The sequence below is a fragment of the Cucumis melo genome, chromosome 4, assembly GCF_025177605.1.
Source record: "Cucumis melo cultivar AY chromosome 4, USDA_Cmelo_AY_1.0, whole genome shotgun sequence".
Taxonomy (NCBI): Eukaryota; Viridiplantae; Streptophyta; class Magnoliopsida; order Cucurbitales; family Cucurbitaceae; genus Cucumis; species Cucumis melo.
This window is the reverse complement of record NC_066860.1, coordinates 28,011,583-28,031,124: the sequence shown is the minus strand read 5'-3', so window position 1 is coordinate 28,031,124 and position 19,542 is coordinate 28,011,583. Positions and strand designations below refer to the sequence as shown.

General features: G+C 27.8%; 1 protein-coding gene and 1 long non-coding RNA gene across 5 annotated transcripts; one reads left to right on the top strand and one right to left on the bottom strand.

Annotated features, from left to right (window-relative positions):
- The first annotated feature begins 709 nt into the window (after positions 1 to 709).
- On the top strand, positions 710 to 3,392 carry LOC107990612 (uncharacterized). 4 transcript variants are annotated; one of them, XR_001762297.2, is made up of 4 exons: positions 711 to 1,140; positions 1,336 to 2,145; positions 2,450 to 2,515; positions 3,142 to 3,392. It is a non-coding gene; the product is annotated as an uncharacterized LOC107990612 (long non-coding RNA). The 4 variants fall into 4 exon arrangements; XR_007820072.1 differs by having other exon boundaries at positions 712 to 1,140; positions 1,336 to 1,392; positions 1,821 to 2,515; XR_007820073.1 differs by having other exon boundaries at positions 712 to 1,140; positions 1,336 to 1,392; positions 1,818 to 2,515.
- Positions 3,393 to 8,343: 4,951 nt separating this feature from the next.
- On the bottom strand, positions 8,344 to 9,012 carry LOC103487119 (LOB domain-containing protein 25-like). The gene has a single exon (XM_008445341.3). It carries the CDS (start codon positions 9,006 to 9,008, stop codon positions 8,475 to 8,477), a length of 534 nt encoding a protein of 177 aa, XP_008443563.1. The 5' UTR covers positions 9,009 to 9,012; the 3' UTR covers positions 8,344 to 8,474.
- Between the last annotated feature and the right edge of the window lie 10,530 nt (positions 9,013 to 19,542).

The window sequence follows — 19,542 nt, the reverse complement described above, 5'->3', positions numbered from 1 at the left end:
TGTGTGATCACCAAATTAAGTGACAAGTACTTCGTTTATAATGATGAACAATAATCAAAAGCATACATTTGTCTCGATATTATGATCGAATTGAATTGTCTAGGCCAAGTGCCACCTCCCAACATACCATTATCATATGCACTACCTCTTTTCGAGAGGCTTCAAGTCTGATATATTCGTATCAATGTAATAATTACATTTCTTTGATTTTGACATAGCTTGATATAAATAAATATTTGTATTGCATTTCATACATGTTATACACGATGCATCTAAATAGAGAATTAGAAACTTATAACAGGATAAATTAATGAACCTTAAAGTAAGTAATGGTTAGAATACTTAAATAATTACGTTCACAACATACTTTTAAATGTGTTAAAATAACCACTCAAACCACTAGAAGAAATTTGGTCTTTAATGTCGGGTGGAAAAAATAAAAAATAAGCTTTAATGTCGGTTTTCAAAAGACGGATGTTTAATGTCGGTTTTAAACCGACATTAAAGCTTTATCTTTAATGTCGGTTTAAAACCGACATTAAACATCATGTTTTTTAGAACCGACATTAAAGGTCTTTTTTATTTTATTTTTTATTTTGTAAAAAGTTGAATTTTTCTCTCTCTTATTTTACTCTTTTCTCCTTTCTTCTCTACCAAACCCTACACTTTACTCTTTTCTCCTTTCTTCTCTACCAAACCCTACAAAAGAAAGGTTTTCTCTCAACATTTCTTCCCTTTCTTCCTTTCTCAATCTCATCACTTTCTCCCCTCTCTTCTCTGATCAGTCGCCAATGCGCGTGAACTCGCCGTCGTGCTATCATCGTAGGCAGCTTCTTCCGTTGCTGCATCGCGCTCGTGCCTCAGGTGGAACACTCACCCTCCTCACCACCGGCACGTTACCGGCTCGGGATGTCCGTTGTTGAGCGATTTCGGTTGCAATATCCCGACATCGGAGGCTCATCCAGCAAGTCAGTTTTTAGCGAAATGGTTCGAGGCACGTGGGGGGTCGCCCGGGAATGGGCTTAGGCTGTGTTCGCACGTGGGGTGTGGACGTCCGGAGACGAGACGACATGAGTTCCGTCGGTGTTCCGTTTGTGGTGCCGTTATTTCGGCATTTCGGTGCTTCTGGAACTAGAGCAGGTTTGCTTGAACATCTTTTTAGATGAATAATTTCGATTTTATTAATGGTTGAATTTCATGTTTGTGTAAAAGTTGAAGCGATTAGTTTGTGATTTAATGTAGGGCTTTGTACGTAGTTAGAATCGATATTTTGATAATTTTTAGATTCTAGTTGTATTTCTTCTTGTTTTATTGAACTTGTTTTCATGTTATCAGGTTCTGGAGGATATTCGTATTTGTTTGAACCTATGTGGTGGGCCGGGATGATAAGTAGTAAGTTTCTTCTTCATTCATTTCGTTGCTTATTCATATTGTTATCACATTCAAACCTCGAGATGCTAAAACTAGCAGCGTTCTCAAGAAAGCATTACCATATGCACTAGCATTTGAATTTTTGTTTGATGAGTTTTCAAACTCTGCTCGTGTGTGTTTAATCTCTTTTTTTCTCCAGTTGATTCCTCTTTTGAGTGTTTCCTTTTCTGAATTCAAGTAGTTAATTAAGGTTTAAGAACTCAGAAGAATTCTTATCTATGAATATGAATACTTCAAGTTACAAGGTACAAAATTAGTTGCCGCTGCTTTTCTCTTCGGAATTAGGAGTTTCTCTAATTTTACCATATTTATCACTTCCAAATTCAAACACATAGCCATTGCATTTTGTTTTGCTGATCCAAACTTTGTATTTTGCTGATCGAAAGAAGACAGAGGAAGCCATATGTGAGCTTCTTGTTGGGTTGAATTATATTTGCCGATATGAGCATCATCAAAATGCATTGCTGGATTGTGCAAGTAGTTTCGACTTTGAAGATTGTATGGAGTGACAGTTGCAATGTAAAGATTCGTATCTTACTTGAAGACGATGGTACAGCGTACAGGCGTAGACATTTTCTTTCTTTTTTTCTTTTATTACACAAAGTGCATCTAGAGGAATGATAGTTCAATAGAATTGTGAATACTGAGCAGCTTTACCACACTGAAAGACATGATTGATAGGGATTTCAATTCGTCACTGTTTGCTGTTGAGAGGTATGAATGTTCAATCCAAATTACTCAATTGCATCCTTAATGAAATGAAACATATCCTACCTCTGGAATCTCTATATACTTTGTTGGATTAAGTACGTTAGTTTGAAAACATTTCATAGTCATAAGTAATGAAGTAAAAACATCAGTTCATCTTTCTGTTATATTCCAGTCTATAAACTGTCTATATGTTGCATTTCCAAGTCTGTTACATTGATTATTGTTCTTGGGACTGTTTTTTTGTTTTGGTCATGAACTTGTAGAAACTTGAGTATCTATTGAAAAGCTGCAACTTTATTCTTTTCAGGTGGAAAATTTCTGTTTTTCTCCATTAAGCTATGAGGCTGAATCTTTCAAATGAAGATGGAAAAAGGTACAGTATCTATTGAAAAGCTACAACTTTATTCTTTTCAAATGTTTTTCTCCATACAATTAGTAGCTATTTCTCCCCAACTCTGCCCCATCCCACGATTTGTTTTTCGTTTTCTGGTGGTTGTAATTTAAATATAAAACAGTAGCTTGATGTATTTAAATCACAACCATGTCAACATCATGCCAAATCAAATGGATGAAATGAAATATACTTCTTACAGGACAATGTTACACTTTATTAGATACTGAAATATCTTGTTAATTCTTGAAAAGTTCATGTTAGAGGTAATAAATCTATTTGCATTCAGCATGTTTATATATTCAATCAGATTTCATATTTTTTTTAGCAGAGAAGGATGTTTTGTGAATGAAGAGTAAGGAAATAAAAAATGGTCCAAAGTTTGAATTCAATGATTGAGATTGTTACTCCACTTAACAATAAACAACAAAACTCCCTCAAATTTAACTTAACTATATTCATTAATTGAATAACCTTAATTTTTATAAATGTCACCAAACACGAAACTAGTAACAAAGTTCATAAAGTTAGTCATTTTGATATTTCTACTAGCAACTAGGTCATAACATTGTTACTTATCAATTCTACCATCTTGATGTCTTTTACAGGGAGTTATCACTAAACAAATGACTGCAATAGAAGAAATGGTTGCAAGTGAGTACAATTAGCCAGACCCTCATCTTTGTGACAAGATCTTGAAGTTGGTCATTTGTGAAGCGTTCTAGTTTGCTATTAGTTGCAGTTTTAGTTATTGCTCTCTCAATATATTCTTTTTCTTTCTTTCTTTCTTTCCAAAGGATGATCAGTGTAATAATTAAGCTTCATAATTTCTGTGTTTGGATTCAAGTTGTATATAAATGTACACATTATTAAGATTTCATTTTGTATATGTACAAGTAAAAGATTTCATTTTTAACTATTTGGTGTCATACAAAATGGACGATAATGCAAGGATTTAATAAAAATAAATTTGAAAAAACGACATTAAAGACAGCTTTAATGTCGGTTAAAAAAAATTAAAGACATCTTTAATGTCTTCCACCGACATTAAAGATGTATAATAAGTGACATTAAAGACATATTTAATGTCGGTTATCCACCGACATTAAAGATGAACCGACATTAAATGCCTTCAATAACACCTTCAAAGATGTCGGTTTATAACCGACATTGAAGGCCTTTAATGTCGGTATGTCGGTTATAAACCGACATTGAAGCCCAACCGACATTAAAGCCTTTTAATAACGCTCGCAAAGATGTCGGTCGCCAAGTGACATTAAAGGCCTTTAATGTCGGTTTTAAACCGACATTAAAGGCCAGATTTCTTGTAGTGAACAAAACCTTTAAACATCTATCTCTTTAGATTAAGGTAAGCTTTTTTTACGTAGTTATATAATAATCATTTTAACTCTTTTCACGTGAAACTAAAATGTACAAACAATACTTATGTTCTAAATAAATTTGGCATGTGACACTTAACTACTAACTTCTCATCTTTTAAACTAACATTTTAAGTAAACTCGTGTTGAGAAAACTTTAAAACAAAAAATATAATTTCAAAACTAGAATTAAGATATAAATCTACAAAATATCTTTTAATTTCCAAACCATAAAAAAGTAAAATCAAAATAATTTGGTGGAATTCAAACCATATAATTTTTCTATATCAATGATATGAATTTTAACCAATTATATACACACACATATATAGAATCCAATAGGGTATATATCTAATCACAATTATTGCTATAAACTTCCATATAAAAAATTCCTATTGTTTTACACAATAGAGATTATTACTATTTTATATCAAATTAAAATAACAATTTTTAACAAAGTAAAACAGCCATTATTATTTTCATCCAACTTTAAATTATGTCTAATATTCCAATTGCTTTTTTATCGTTCAATTTGGTTTTTTTAATGAATTATTTTGTGAAGAAATACTATTTAAATAACTACTCACTTCATTAAAATACCTTTTTTAGTTGTTTATCACTAAATTACACGTATTGATAGTTATCGTAACGTTAAAAATCATTTTCAGTCTCTAGACTTTTACGAAAAGTAACAATTTAGACATTGGAATTTCAGTATTTTCAGTCTATATAATTTCAATTTTATAACAATTATATAGTCTCTAGACTTTAGTATGTAACACTCTAGTACATGTACATTAAAATTTGAATGAAAAGCCCTTTATATTAAAAAAAATTAAATTTAAAGTTTGATAATATTTCTTGTACATAGATCATGAATCAATAAACTTACTAGGACCCAATAATAAGCATTGATATTTAACTTTGATATATATATATATATATATATATATATATATATATATATATATATATATATATTATTTGCTGTAGATTCTAAATGACCAGGGACCTACGTGGGTAATCCATTTGTTTATGCTTTTTTAATTTGATTTAAAAAAAAAGACGTGTGTTTGATAATTAATTCACCTTTTTTTGTGTTTTAATAAAAAAAAATTGTTTTCAAAATTACGAAAGAAAATTGAAAATAGAAAAAAAATTTCAAAAAATATATTTTGTTTTAATAAACAAAAAAGGGTCAAAATGATTACCAACAAGACCTATATTATTACATGCTAAAATTTAGAAATTAAATTGTCTAACAAATTAAAAAACATGAACTATATTGTATTTGTTACAAACGAAAGTCCATAAAGGTTAAAATGTGTATATATATAATTGATCCCACATATATATAATAAAAATAAAATTTGATGCTATGGTTAGGTCAAAGAGATGCAGTCCCCAACAATGATTCATTTCAAATGAGGAGTCCACACCTACAGATTTTCTTTTTACATCACCTTATAGGCCATATGTAGTCACCAACTTTTCCATATAAATATACTATAATAATCTAATTTAATTGTTTTTTTTTTTACTTTAGAAATAATTTTATTATAAAAATAATATTTAAATGCATTTCATCTCTTTTTTATTTTACTTACGCAAAAAATAAATATTTCCTTTTATTTAATTTCACAAAAACCATAAATTAATAGTAATTTTTATATTATTATTTACTAAACAATTGTTTGCTAATATTTATTTTCTTTAAACTATTACCATTTTTATATGGGGAATTAAGAATACAAAAATCTAAACTAAGTTTAGTTGATCAAAATAATTTAAGTCTTGTTTTTACCACAAGTTCTGCTTTTAGATTTTGTTTTTGTTCTCAAATTTTCACTATAATTTTTACATATTGTAAAGAAATTCTTAATTAAGATAAAAAACAAAAATACATTTTTAAATATATATATTTTTGAATTTTTTTTTAAAATATTGGTTTGTTTTGCTTGAAATATTGCAGAAGGTTGATATATAACAAGATAAAATAAATTTATAGGGGGAAGTAGTATAATTCAGGAGTATTTTAAAAGATAGAAAAATATTAAAACTATTTTATAAAATATAGCAAAATTCATCTAATTCATTATAGTCAATTTAAATTTGTTTGTTATATTTTTGTAAATTGTTTCATTTTTGTGATATCCATAACAATTTTTCTATCATTTATAAGTTTAGTTATAAGAAAATTAAAGATTAATTCAGTATTAAATGATTATCAAACGTTACCTCTAAAAATAGTTAATATGAAAAAAATTAGAAAAATACATATTACTCTAATTTTATTTTAAAATGCACCGTACTAACTGTCTTTTTTAAATCTTAATTGGCTAACAAGAACTTAATTCAAATGATGCTTTTTACGTGCCTTTGGAAAGTTTCAGGTTTAGATCTCCCTACCCAATTTGTACTAAAAATCTTAATTAGTTTTAAATAATAACCTTTTTTAACTCCAATTTAAATAATGACAAACTTGAGATGATATAATATATGTAACAGACTTTAATTTCTTCATATTTAGGGTTTTTTTTTTCTCTTGACACTTTTTTAGAACCAAAGTCAACAAAATTACAGTTTTAATCTCCACCAAACTTGAAAATGTCATTTTTCATTTTTTCTTTCATTTTTTAGAGGAAACATAAAGGCAAATTTAGCAAGTTGGTAATATAAAATATTTAAAGAATTGATTCCCTAAAAGGGAAAAAGAAAAGGTGATAGAATTTCCTTTTTTTGTTGTTGTTGAATTTTTGTCTAAACAATAGGCCAAAAAAAAAAAAAAAAAAAAAAAAAGAAAAGAAAAGAAAAGAAAATAAAAGAAAAGAAAAGAAAAACAAAACAAAACAAAAGGTATATAGATCAATGATTTAATTCATATTTTATTCTATGAACGTTTGACATACTATATATACTTTTTAATTATATACTTTAATATAGATCAATGATTTATATGACCTTTTTATTGATAAATTAAAATTTTAAAATAAAATTAAAATAATAATCCTTTATTCGATTTGGTTTTGATTTAAGAAAACTATTTCACATTTACACTCCCCAAAATAATAAAAGAAAATACAAGAATATAACTTTTTTATTTTCGAAATAATCCAAAAGTATAACATATAAATTGATCACTAAAATCTCATAAACTATTGTGTGGTTGCTTTCAAAGTTGTTTGACATTAATATACTTTTTCTTTTTAAAAAAAGAACTCATTTCATACGAGTGTGACATTTTAGTCTTAAACAATATATATATATCACGTCGTTTTACGAACAAACAACACTTTCTTTATTCCAATCCTTTCATGGGCGTGAGAGAGAGATTAATTATTTTTATCATGTTCAATAATTTTTTATTTAAAAACTTGTTCTATTTATGATTTTTTTTATTTATCATCTAAAAAATGTTACTTCATTAAATTTTGAAAAGATAAATTGTCAAAAATTTTTCTTTTATTTGACTAACAATTCAAATGCTTTCGTAAAAATAGTCAAAACATAATAAATAAATGAGTAATATTTGGCGTTAATTAGGCACTCATCCACCTTCCATGCATCCCCTTCGATCACAAGAATTAAAAGATACCTTTTTCAAAAAAGAAAAATTTGTTGGGTGACAATTTGTGATTGAAATACTCGTATGAGTTGCATGAAAATAAGTACATGAGACTATTTTAAAATTGTTAAAGACTCAAACATAACTCTGAAGAACATTTTTAAAAAATGTATACCTAAGACTAAAAATAGATTGTTTTCATATATACATGAGATGATTAAAAAAAAGTTACAAATATACTCAAATTAAAAATAAAAAATACCCTAGAAAATTATATATAAATAAGTTAACATGATAAATAAAGCTCAATGGTTAAAGTTATGAATAATTTGAAATATACAAGAAGGAAAAAGAATATAAATATAAAATATTATTATACACAAAAGATGATCACAAAGATAAAACCACACTATGATTGAAATGGTTACATTAAATTCCCCTCATCATTCCAAAAGAGGTATCTAAGATAGAGACACACACCCTACAAGGGCATGGGCAAACCTTAATTAAAAATTATACAGCACATTTATTTATATATGTTTCTATATTCATATATATATATATATATATATATCAAGATAATGGCAAATTCACATACTTTTGTCTATTTTAAAATTCATCACTCTTTATCTTTAAAAATGATTTCAAAGATTCTTATGATTTGCAAACGATCTCATATGGGTTAAGTTTAACAAAATTGTTACATGAGACCTATATTTTTTTATATATATCAGATATGACATCATGATATTCAATAAAAGAGTATTTCTGATTTTTAGATTATGCAAGTTATAAGAATGTTTGAAATCATTTTTCAAAATGTAGAGATATATATAGCTTACAAACTAGACAGAATACAATAGATGTGATTTGTAATTATCGATTGTATTTATGATCAAAATATCATAAAATTTTCACACCCACATCAGCATATGATATTATATCCCTTGTGATGATTCAAATTATAAAGATAATGATATCAATTGATGAAAAATATTTACTTGTATTCTCCTTTGTCATGGCCATCTCCACAAGGGCCATTATTGTTGTTACTCCATGGAGAAAAGTAGAGACCAGTATAGTAATGACCATAGCTAGAGGTAGACGAGCTTCCCTCGTGGCTTGTTGACGACGACCTTCGAGCATATTGTGACGAAGAAGACGGAGATGGGGCTGGCATTTCACTGCAGGCATAGCGAATGAGGTCGGCGTTAGTAGCATCGAGCTCTTTTTGGAGTTTGATGACTTGCCTTTGGAGTATAGAGATGGCGCCAACACAGCCATAGACAGGGTCTTTCATCCTTGCCTCGGCCTCGTAGGCGAGCGAGTTCACGGCATCCTCCCGCTGATGCGGCTGGACTTCGTTCAACAGTTTGCTGACGTTACTGGCACCAAAGATCTTGTGAACATTGGCGAACTTTTGAGGCTCTTCGGGTGGAAAATATGGCGCAAAAACACAATCCGGTAGGCATTTTCGACGTAGGAACTTGCAGGCTGCACAGGGAGAATTAGAGTAGGTGGAAGAAGACATCGTCCTACAAATGAAAAGGATTAAACAAGAAATTAAGATAAATCAAAGAACAAAGAGGAGACAAATAGACATCAGAATTACATTTTTTTTTGGTAACATATTATATAGTAAATTAAAATTAGTTATATAAGAAGAAAAAAGTTTGAATTTTTATGAAATGGGGGTGTCTAAAAATTGAACCTTTGATGAATTTTAGGCTGAATTTTGAAGATCTTGTATAGGTTTAGAGAGAGAGAGAGAAGATAAGGAGTAGTTTTTTAATTTAAGACCAGAAATTGATGGTTTTAAATATGAAATTTTGTTGTGAAAAACATACAATACAACAACTGCTGAATTTTCATGTTACAGCTATGCGACAACCTAAATTTTTTGCACCTTTTCTTGGGTCTGTCAGAGCCGTCTTTCTTACCATTTGGAGATTTCTTTTGTAACCAAATTTTCATTTATTATGGGGTAATCTCTTGAGGTGATTTCTAGACCGCACACTCTTTTATGTGTATTGTTTTCTTACATGATATACATATAAATATATAATCTTTTAGGTTTATTTGACTAGTAATTTCATTTGGGATATTTGGGAATAGGGTTTGGGAGAGCGTTTTTTTTTAAAGAAACTAATGAAGGAGACGAATCATACGTTTCAATAATTGTGTATATGAACATTTCAACTAGATTGAGAATAGGATTCGAGAGAATCTCAATTAAACTTATGTTAACTTGAATAATTTACGTATAATCAGTTAAATGTAAGTTTTGTTTTTTAGGCATAGCTTCAACTAGTATTGAATATGAACACTCGAGGACCAAGAAGTACTTTAGAAGTTTGGACCTTTCTTCTCACTGTCCAATTCTCTCTATGTGTGTATATATATGAAAAGGGTCTGGTTCTTTTATCGAGTTTACCTAATTACACAAGTTTTTATTTAACTCCACCAACCAAACATTAAACGCACATATCTCTATTTTGATCATATAACAATTGTATATATGCATAAGTTTGATATATATATATCCTCTTGATTTACAAAGCTTTATCAAAATGGTAAAAACTAGAAATGTTATAACTTGCAATTATCATATATATATTGCTCTAAATTAAACACATGATAGTTTGAAAAGAGAGAGAGAGAGAGAGGGAGAAGAAGAAGAAAAAGATAGGGTTTTCCCTGTTGAAAGTTGAGGGTTTTGTATAAAATTTGGTGGAAGGTCACTTGGCCTTCCCCTAATTGCATCCCTAAAGGCAAAGGGCAACATAGCCCTCAATGCATGTTTCTTGTCCCTAAGTGAATCACAATTAATTAAAATGCCCCTAATTTCTCTCTCCTCCCCTTACCTCTTTGTCTTCTCTCTCTCTCTCTCTCTCTCTCTCTCTCTCTCTCTCTCTCCTTTTCTCTCTCCCATACCAAACTTCAATTTTCTCTACTCTTCATAAAATCTAAAAGGTCCCCTTCCCTATAATCATCTCTCTTCCATACCCACCAACGCCCACTCCCTCTCTCTTACACTCATTTAGATCAAAGTCTAATCAAAATTTTGATCTTTTTTCCAAAAAAAATGTCTTGAATATGTTATATTACCAACGGTTTCACCTCTATCGTGGTTGGAGATATAGTTGGACGTCTTTCGTTCTGATCCTAGCGACAATTTTCCACCCCGAACAAATTAAGAAACACCCCATTAGTGAATTGAGGAGATCTAGAGGAGAGAGAGGGACATATTGATGATGATGTGAGAAAGAAAATGAATTAATTTCAAAAAAAGAAAAACAAGTAGATTGATCAAAATTAAACAAATAATTAAAAAGGGTTTGTTACCAATAATTTTTTCCCCCTTTCTCTCCTTTCTGTAAGCTGTTGTTTCAACATCTCTTGTATGAAAACCTTAAGCAAAATGAAGTTGAAGCCATAGGAAAAGAGAGAGGGAGAGAGAGAGAGGAAAAAGGAACAAACTTTATTTTATGGGATATCCCTAAATAATGTTTACATGTGTGAGAGAGAGAGAGAGAGAAAGAAAACCCTAAATGGGTGATATAAAGGAGAGAGGGAAAAAAACCCTTCAACAAATAGTGATCATTTCACAAAAGGGAGGCAAAGGGAATTTTATTTTTCCTTCTTTTTTTTAAAGAAATTTGAGAAAGTAAGAGAGATGGAGAGAAAAAGGGTAATAAATAATTAAGAGACATAAAGTTGAAAAAAGAGATGAACAAGAATGTCAATTTCAACTTGACATTAATTAGGTAAATTTCATGTCGTGGCTATAACAATTTTGACTTACAATACTAGTTACGTAGTACCGTTAAATTTTATTTGATGAGGGTTATATAAATATATCTTTTTTAATGTCAACGTAGAGTTATATTGATCGTTGCACGTTCATGTAGATTTACGGCGAGAGATATATAGGTAATGAAACTTTTGATATTAGGGTTTCAATCTCGATAAACTATAGTAGAAAACACTCGTTATATACTAATATAGATAAACAAATCCAATTATGGACTTTTACATTTATGAAAAATTAACATATAATAACATAGTGTAAAACTATTACATTTAATACTTAAACTCTCTTTTATGTAAATGAAGACAATTTCAAACTAGTGAAAATATTCGTTATTGTAAATATCTAATGATAGTCTAGCTATATGATCTTAGTTCATAACCGACATTAGTATCTTCTATATTTACGAAAAATCATAGGTAAAAATTTCATAAAATAATTTTAAAATTAACAAAAGATTCATTTGGCCCTTAATTATCTAAATTTTTTGGACCTACATTAATGACCTACTTTGTATGATATATAATGATTCAATTTACGCTTTATATCAAGATGTAAAATCATAGACAATTAATATGAAAATATCTATAAAAATGTCAAATATGTTCATACCATTTTAAAATTACCTTCAATAAGAAGAACATTATATGCTCCAAACACATATATAGTAGCCTTTCATACCATAATGATGGCAAGAGTTACTATTATTTCATTTACCAACTATATATTCTATTTTTGTGTTTCTATTAATCATTCATTTATTTAAATAATATTTTTTTAATTATATGTAGTAGAAAATTTGAAAATAATTTAATTGGTTAGGACTTATTCTTTTATTAAAAGATAAGATTTTTCAATTCATATTGCACAACATGTTTTCAACTTAAAAGTTTGTATTAAAATAAACGTTCTTTTCTTAAATGGATGAAGATTGATATTTTAAAAAATAGCAAAATATCAAAACTATTTACACAATATAACAAAATTCATCCAACTAACTCTATAAACCCCACTTAAGTTTGTCGTTACTATAGTTTATAAATAATTTTTTTTTCTATCCATAACAATTCTTTCTTAAACAAATTATGTTTAATTTAGCCTAACATTTGAACTTGCTACGTTTTCTTTTTTTTGGGAAGTTGTCAAAAATGGTAAAATGGACAAATTATTTACAATTTATGGCAAAATCAAGGTGTAATGAATTTTTATCTGGGTTTTTTTACCGTAAAATATAAATAGTTTGTATTTTTATTATTCTTGAAAAAAACTTTTTTTTTTTAAAGTTAAAAAGTACTTTTATTAGGGGCCATTTGCAAAAATAGTAAAAATAAATTACGATAATAGGATACATTTCATTACATTTTCTTAATTGCAAAAGTAGAAAATTTAAAAGCGAATAACTATCTGATAATCCTTTGATAGCCATCGATCTAATAGTTGTCTGATATATCTAATTAGTTGTCATATTTGCAATATGCAAAAAATATGTGCTATGAGCTATTTTTTTCTAAAAAATTTTGTCATCTGATGCAACTTCCCTCTTATTAGTAACCTCTACTCAAATTTCGATTATACATCTTAACTGGACGCAAATTAATAGGTTTAAGAACGTTAACTTAAGTAAAATTTTGTTATTTTTATAGGAAAAAACAAAAAGAAAAATATGAATATGTACTTTTCATAAACGGAATTCTTATCGATCCGAGCATAGATCAATATATGCATGTTCCCTCAAGAGTTCAAAAACTTAGAATCTCCATTCTACATGAACTAAAAAAAGTTATTTTGATATTTATGTATTCAACTAATTACATAATGTTTGACCCTATTTTTTTCCCTCTCAATTTGTGAGATAGTGGATGATTTGATCTATACCCAATCATCATTATTGAAATGAGCATTTTTATTTCTTTTTCTTTTTCTTACTATACATGCACTTAAATATGGAGATGAGGGAATATTTACATGTAGATTGAGAATTGTCATATAAAACTATCCATTTTTATTACACAAAAATTCATAAAATGTAACAAATTGAGTACAATTATTACGGAAACGATGTCGTAACAATTACCTTTTAAAATAGTGTTCGAAGACATGTACTTTTTTTCTTTTTTTCTTTTTCATAAATTTTCATATTTCTTAACAAGTAGGCTATAGTTTTTTGTTAATCTGTTTTCTTTTATAAGAATTTTTTTATTTACGTAATAATAATATAATAATAAGTGCATGTTTCTTTTCGCTCTCTCAAGATAATTTTTTTTATAGTAATTTGACATTAGTGTAACACTTTTAATGTATCTAATAGATCAAATAGATTTATATATATATAAACACCGGTGGATTTAGCATAGGTCTAGGGGGCTCGAGCCCCCTCAATTTTATTGTCTTTATGTAATATATATAAAGAAAACTACTCAATTATTAAAATTTATCATTAGCTTGGTGGTTACTTTGACTATCAGTCTCTCTATATTTTCTAGATCCACGACTGTATATAAAAAAGATTTTGTTAAACACATTGTTCCTATTTTGAGGAAGTTTTATTTAAAGTGTTTTTAAGTGATCATTTTTACTTTAATGTGACGAAAAAGGGCAGAGAAGAAAAAATAGATTATAAAAGAATAAATTTTCTGTCCATTAATTTAAAAGAAAAATTAGTTTCCAAATTCAACTACATTTTCGTCACTAAAATTTATTGAAATTTTTGCATCATAATTAATTTTAATTAATTAATTAGTTGAAATTAATATCAAAAAGATAAATTGTTTGTTTGGATTATATTTACAAGTGTTTAACTTAAAAAATAAGTAATCTTTAAAAAAAATTAGAGTTTCCGAAAGTTACTCAAAATTATTTTTTTAAGTCTATTTTTAAATAATTTTTACAAAAATGAGTTTCTTGAAAGTTTTTTTTTTTCTTAAGTCAATACAGACAAACTCATAGATAAATATTAGAGTATTTAAAGAGGGGGTGAAAGTACAAAATCATAGAATTTTAGAACCAAATAGAAAAATTAAATTTTAATTTACGAAATTAATGGAGAGGCATTTTCAAATATAACAGCAGATTGAAATTACTTACAAAATATATCAAATTCTCTCTAGTCAATTTAAGTTTTTTTTTTCCTGCTATATCCGATAAATAGCTTTAATTTTGGTGCTCTTCATAAGAATTCCTCTTAAAATTTAATTTTTAAAGATAAAGATGTAATATTTTGAATGTATAAATACTACTTTTGTTTCAATAATTTAACTGTAGTTCATTTTTGGTAGACAATGTCGTTCCAAAATTTTTAAAATCTTCATTTTGATCATTGTACTTTCAACTTTTGTTCATCTTAATCATTGAACTTTTAAAGAAGTAGTCGTCTTGATCTTTTAAAAATGAAAATAAAAATAAGGATGAGTGGATTCAAAATATTACTTATTTTTAAAAGTTTAAAAATCAAAATATAATCTAAAGTTAAAAGTAATCTATTAAAAATATTTTTTAAAAATAAACCAAAATAATATTTAAACCTAAAATACAAGACAAAATGAAAAAAAAAAAAAAACTCAACTTAATATCAAAAGTAAAAATATAAAAAGATTAAATAGAAAAAAAGTTAGGAGTATATATAATAAAAACCAAAACCATGGCATTAAGATTCCTGCCGAAAGGCAAAAGATGGGAAAATTAATAAATCAAAATAAATAACTTAGATTTTCATATCATTCAGTGGAAACTTTCAATTATTGATTTTTATCATTATCATTTGCAAATGATGATTTTTTCCAATGTCTTCATCCTTTCTATATTGTTCCATATTAATTGTTTAATTAAACGGTTTTGTTAGGTTAACCAAATCCTTTTTTAATTTATTTGCTAATTAGTATGAGTGTTCTTAGAAGTTGAAGGTTGAATGTTTCACATTACATTTATATACTAAAAAAATATATTTTATTTTATCATACTTTAGTTTGATTTAATCTTTTTCTTTTTGAATTTGTAACATGTTTCTCTAGAACTTCAAGAAACATCGATTTATAAAGTTTTAATATTTTGAAATTTAAAATATAGTTTATCAACCAGGTCAGATAAGCATTTTGACGCTCAAAGAATATTGGGAAGCAACTGTTAAGGAGTGCTGGAGCAGAGCATAAGAAGAAAACAAACATTCAGATGGCTCGTGAATTTCACTAACTCGTCATCTGGACCACTAAAAGGTTAGGACTTCGGACTGATTGATGAGTAAGGGGAAAGAATTTGAGAAGTACGATAAAAAAGAAGGGGAGGACTTTCCATACAATGTTGATGTATCAAAGATGGAGCGTGAATCTTCGTATTTATTTTGAGTAGGGTTAGAAGAAGAAGAAAGAGATAAGAAAAAGAAAGACCAATGAACAAGAGAAGAGAACAAAGAAATAAGAGAGAAGTAATAATATTTATTCAATTTCATTGAATCCTAAATATATATATTCTAACGTATAGGCTAAATAGTTACAAATTGTAAAGTTTATGTACTAATAATTTGTTGACTAAATTACTATATTTGAAAGTACCAAAAATAAACCGTTGTTAGATAAAGTTTAGAAACTAAATTGTTAAAATGTTGATAGACTATGTTCCTTTTAACCTTTTTTTAATTATGAAATTGTCGGTTGTTATATTTAATATATTTGTTAATAAAAATGAACCATATTTGATTTTCAAGTAATGGGATCATGTGCATGCATGATTATACAATATTAAAAAAAAAAAAAGCTTATATATATATATATACAAATATATATATATATATATATATATATATATATATATATATATATATATATATATATATTTGGATTCAAGTCATCATGTGCTTACATGATTGTACATCAATCTCTCTTTCTCTCTTTCTTCCTTTTGTTTCTTCTTTTAATTTGGATAAGAAACACATTCTCTTGTGATAATGTCAAATTATAACTTAAGATTAGTACTATATTATGTATTAAAAAAGATTAGCTTAGAGAAAAAAAAGACTTATTTTATGTTGAGTCTATAATACATATACTATTTATAATAGAGTTTTTTTTATCAAGAGAGTCTACTCATCCTTTTAGGATTAGAACTCAGTCTCATTTATCTTTTGGAATTAGGACAATTGAGGACTGAATTTGGCCACTAAGGAGGTTCTAGATAAAAAGTAGAAAGACCTCACGTATGAGATTCTCTAGCTCCATTTCTATTTTCAGTGGATAGTTCTGGTCCTACGTACCTTAATTTCCGGTAGTTTCCTTTTCTTGGTAGGCTTTCCTTCCAATATCTTAGAACTTACTATTTCTCATCAAGTCTATCTTTCACTTTCGTACTTAATTTAGATGGTTTTAGTAGGTTCAATTCACAAACTGTTCAAGAAAGAAGTTGAAAAACAAGATAAAGATCAGTTTTGATAAAGCCTTTGTTCGCAACTTCTTTACGCCTTGTTCATTGATCTTTCTGTGGGGCCTCCTTCCTTCTATCACCGTGGGCTTCTTTCTGAACTTCTGCCTTGGCCTTTGAGGCCGAGGCGACTAAATTGGGTCATCTAGTCCAATTTCTCCTTAATACATAAATTCATTTGGATCAATTTTTCTTCCAATCTCAAGTCAGTTTAGGATAAAATAAATATTCTAGTTATATTTTATCTTATATTCATTTTGTTTGTCCAAATTACCCTCATATATAGTATTGTTAATTTTAGAAATCAAACAAATTATTATATCTAAATATCTAATTAACTCTAGCCATATTTTTAATGAGAAATTTTAGTGATGATATTTTGTGTATAATCATTTTGAGACAATTTTAACTTAGTTTCAAAATTAAGAAATCTTGTTGTAAGGTTAAACAATCATTCACGAAACAAAATTAATTAAATAATTATATATTTTTAGAAAACTCAAACAAATCATTTACTTGGCTCAAAATATACTAATTTTAGATAGATTACTCAAATTAGAACTTTTTTTTGCTTTTCTGGTTAACCAAAAAAAGTTAATACTAAAATATTACCATTGCCTTATCTTTTTAATTATCATTATTCTTTAAATTTATGTGACAAATAAATTTATTAAAATAAATATATGCTTTTGTGGGCGTGTGATAATAAAATAAATATTACTTATGTTAATAAAATATTACATGAAAATGAGTCATAATTAATGCATTTTAAATAAATTAAAGTGAACATAACAAATATACAAAGAATTTTCTTTATTTCTTTATTTATTTTTGGTACTTTGAGGGTTAAAGTCAAAAGAAATGTGTAAGATTCCCTAATCATTAGAGGTGCAATAATTGGATAGTTACCTAATTTTTTTTTAAAAAATTAATCCTTTTGCTAAGTCAAAATTTAAGATAATTATAATATGTAGCAATTTTTAGAATAATTATTAAGTATATAGTAATATTTTTAAAAAATTGCAAATATAGCAAAATCTATCAGTGATACACCTCTATCGTTGATAGACTCTTATGGTCTATCAGTGATAGACCAACATTTGCTACATGGTCTATCGGTGATAGACTCCTATCATTGATAGATTTTGACAGATTTTGCTATATTTGCAAATTTTTAAAATGTTGCTATATACTTAATTATTTTGAATATAATTACTACATTTGCAACTATCCCTTCAATCTATTGAATAAAGAATTTTCAATACATACTGAATACATGTACTATATCAAAATTAGAAAAGAAAATAAATTTGATCTGAATCATAGAGGAGTGAATATCACTTATATAAACCAAGTGATAATTTGAAATTTGGCTTTTAGAAATATCGTAACTTTAAATGCTGTTTTGTGAAGTACAAATTTCGACGTGGTTTTTCAATATCCATAATTATAGAATATGTCGTTATCAAATGATATTGACATTTTTCATATATATGAATGAACAATATAGAAATAGTAAAGTAATATTGAATGAATAGTTTTAGATGTAAGCATTCATTATTCATCGTGGATATATAAAAAATAAGAAATATGATTCTGAATCACATGATTTAAAATATTAGAGAGGGAAAAACTACGAAATATTTTTTCGATGGTCTTTCGATTCTAATTAATTGTAAATTTAAAACTACATGTCACAAAATATAATGAAAAATCTATAAAATATAGCAAAATTTTCAAATTCTATCAATCATAGACACTGATAGACTTTTATTAATATTTATCAATGTAATAGAGACATTAGTAGAAGTGTATCAATATCCATTATCGATAGAATTTGAAATTTTATAAATATTTAATTTTATTTTTATATTTGAAAATGATCCAAAACATGTGTAAATTAGTTGATTGCCTAATTCCACCTAATTATATCCTTTTAAAATAATTTTCTCTAACTATAATTGATAGAACTTTTCTAAAAAGATTAAGTTTGGTATTTAAGTTGTTATTTGCTAGAAAATCCAATTACAAATTTGGAAATAAGAGTTTTAATTAAAAGAGAGTTAACTTTTCGTTTGTTTAAATGTGTTTTTGATAGCTAATCAAGAAACTGAGCATTAATTTAAATAATTTTTAAAAATATTTTGATATAATTATATTTATAAATACTAAAACTTTGTGTAATTAACCATTAAATATTATTTGAAAATAAATTATTATTAATTTAGTTTTTTAGTACAACAATTTGAAGTTGAGGATTTGAACCCGAGTCCTCTTGTTAGAGTTAAGCATGGCGAGCCGAAAAACCAAAACGAACGATCGAAACTGACCAAACCAAAATCGGTCGGGCAGAGGAATGATGTAGGCGGTTGGGTTTCGGTTTTAGGAAATAAAAAACCGAAAAGTCGGTGGGTTGGTTTTGTAAACCGACTGAACCAACCCACAATTTTTTTTATAAATATATATAACTCTACATTTTAGGGTTTGTTTTGTTTCCTTCTACCCTTACTACCGCCATCTAACTTTCATCTCTCAAGTCTTACTCTCCTGCGCACCTCCCTATAGTAAGCCTCATTCTTCCCTGCCGTTCGGTGTTCCTTCGCCAAGCTTGTCGTCGTCAAAAGTTCGGTCATCCACCCATCTGCCATCCCTCTCATCTCTTCTTTCCTTGTCGTCTATCGTCGTCAAAAGCTTGTCGTCTATCATTGTCAAAAGCTTGTCGTCTGCCGCCCCTCCCATCTCTTCTCTTCGTTCGCGTCTGTCGTCCGATCACCCTCTGTCCAGATCTTCCCTTCTTCACGTTTGTTGCCGATGTAAGTTACAAAAAAAAAAAAAAGGAAAGGGAAAA